Genomic DNA, 1,923 nt, shown 5'->3' on the forward strand with positions numbered 1-1,923 from the left:
GACAGCCCACAGCTCCCTGCTGGGTCACGCTGCTGAGGGGCTGCAGGGAGCAGCTCCTCTTCGGGCAGAACAAGCACCCGCCTGGGCCAGCAAGGCCCCTGGGGTCCCTGCCCGCAGCCTTCTGTGGCCCAGGTTAAGCTGCAGGCCACGGACACCTACACATCGTGGTCAGAGCCGCTCAGCTCCCGCCAAGCGACGCCTGTAACTGGAGTCCACAGCAGGTACCTAAATATAGACCTGGCCTGGAGCTGAATTTCACCCGCCATGTGAAGCGCGTCCCACCCCCACTGCCAGCACCCTTGATGACAGAGCCACACCAGGGACTCCCTTCAACTCCGGCCCCTCCAGCACTGCCAGCGCACACCCAGCACGGGGCAGGGAGAGAAGGGTGGTCGCCCCGGGTGAGGCGTCAGGACTCACACCAAACCCCATGTTTCTCTTCCCCAGACCTCCGGCACACCTACGCGCTCACTTTTGGGAACAGCACCCGGAAAGCTTACCAGAAGGAACAAGGGAGACGAGCTAGTGCACTGTGAAAAATGGTTTAATGGTGCCTGTACAGCATTCAACGTGACTTTGAAACAGGAAGAAGAAACACAACAACACAGACAGAGAAATTCTGAATGAAAGAGTTCATACAGCTTTAAACAAAATTTACAGGTGTTCATCTGCGTAGCTTTTACTCTGCCTCCTCCTCAGCCTCCTCCTCAAACTCCCCCTCCTCCTCAGCGGTAGCATCCTGGTACTGCTGATACTCAGACACCAGGTCGTTCATGTTGCTCTCGGCCTCTGTGAACTCCATCTCGTCCATGCCCTCGCCAGTGTACCAGTGCAGGAAAGCCTTTCGGCGGAACATGGCCGTGAACTGCTCAGAAATGCGTTTGAACAGCTCCTGGATGGCCGTGCTGTTACCGATGAAGGTAGCAGACATTTTGAGGCCGCGAGGTGGAATGTCACAGACAGCTGTTTTAACGTTATTAGGAATCCACTCAACAAAATAGCTGCTATTTTTGTTCTGAACGTTCAGCATTTGCTCATCAACCTCCTTCATGGACATACGGCCCCTAAAGACAGCAGCTACGGTCAGGTAGCGGCCGTGGCGCGGGTCACACGCAGCCATCATGTTCTTTGCATCGAACATCTGCTGCGTGAGCTCCGGCACGGTTAAAGCACGGTACTGCTGGCTCCCACGGCTCGTGAGCGGGGCAAAGCCAGGCATGAAAAAGTGCAAACGGGGAAAGGGCACCATGTTCACTGCCAGCTTCCGCAGGTCGGCATTAAGCTGGCCTGGGAACCGCAGGCAGGTGGTAACACCGCTCATGGTTGCTGACACTAAATGGTTCAGATCACCGTAGGTCGGAGTAGTTAACTTCAGTGTTCTGAAGCATATGTCATAGAGCGCTTCGTTATCAATACAGTATGTTTCGTCTGTGTTCTCCACGAGCTGGTGCACCGAGAGTGTGGCATTGTAGGGCTCTACTACAGTATCTGACACTTTAGGGGAGGGTACGACACTGAAAGTATTCATAATTCGGTCTGGGTACTCCTCACGGATCTTGCTGATGAGGAGGGTACCCATGCCAGAGCCTGTACCACCACCCAGAGAGTGAGTAAGCTGAAAGCCCTGGAGACAATCACAGCTTTCTGCCTCCTTTCTCACAACATCTAACACAGAATCAACTAATTCAGCACCTTCCGTATAATGGCCCTTTGCCCAGTTGTTTCCTGCTCCGCTCTGACCTGGAAGAGAGCCATTTTCGTATTAGATTACGGTCACTGCTTCCTGCTTATTGCCTTCAAGCCCAGCTTAGGAGCATCAGGCTACCGAGAAACCCCCCAAAAGCTTTCCTTTAATGGAGCAGAGAGCTGTGGTTTCACACAAAGCACCTCTGAAATGGCTCCGCAGACACACGGACTACATCC

At 54.0% G+C, this 1,923-nt stretch overlaps 2 protein-coding genes across 3 annotated transcripts in view; one reads left to right on the forward strand and one right to left on the reverse strand.

The window, feature by feature from the left end:
- FAM166A (family with sequence similarity 166, member A) overlaps positions 1–536 on the forward strand; it is a gene marked incomplete at its 5' end in the record, with an annotated part of 10,932 nt that extends 10,396 nt beyond the window's left edge. Inside the window, one exon of the mRNA XM_010132585.1 lies at positions 448–536. Coding sequence (XP_010130887.1) covers positions 448–536 — 89 coding nt within the window. The remainder of the gene's footprint in view (positions 1–447) is intronic.
- On the reverse strand, positions 527–1,899 carry LOC104490314 (tubulin beta chain). Of its 2 annotated transcripts, XM_010132584.1 has the most exons (2): positions 764–1,899; positions 527–721 (listed from the first exon to the last, which is right to left on the reverse strand). In XM_010132584.1, exons 1-2 carry the CDS (start codon positions 1,577–1,579, stop codon positions 680–682), a joined length of 858 nt encoding a protein of 285 aa, XP_010130886.1. In that variant the 5' UTR covers positions 1,580–1,899; the 3' UTR covers positions 527–679. The 2 variants fall into 2 exon arrangements, with proteins under 2 accessions (XP_010130886.1, XP_010130885.1); XM_010132583.1 differs by having other exon boundaries at positions 527–1,899.
- Between the last annotated feature and the right edge of the window lie 24 nt (positions 1,900–1,923).

This window comes from Buceros rhinoceros, unplaced genomic scaffold (genome assembly GCF_000710305.1).
Source record: "Buceros rhinoceros silvestris isolate BGI_N320 unplaced genomic scaffold, ASM71030v1 scaffold27523, whole genome shotgun sequence".
In the NCBI taxonomy this organism is placed as follows: Eukaryota; Metazoa; Chordata; class Aves; order Bucerotiformes; family Bucerotidae; genus Buceros; species Buceros rhinoceros.

What these genes read in the sequence shown, in the direction of transcription:
- LOC104490314 (XM_010132583.1), bottom strand. Translation starts at nt 1,579, where the DNA reads ATGGGTACCCTCCTCATCAGCAAGATCCGTGAGGAGTACCCAGACCGA.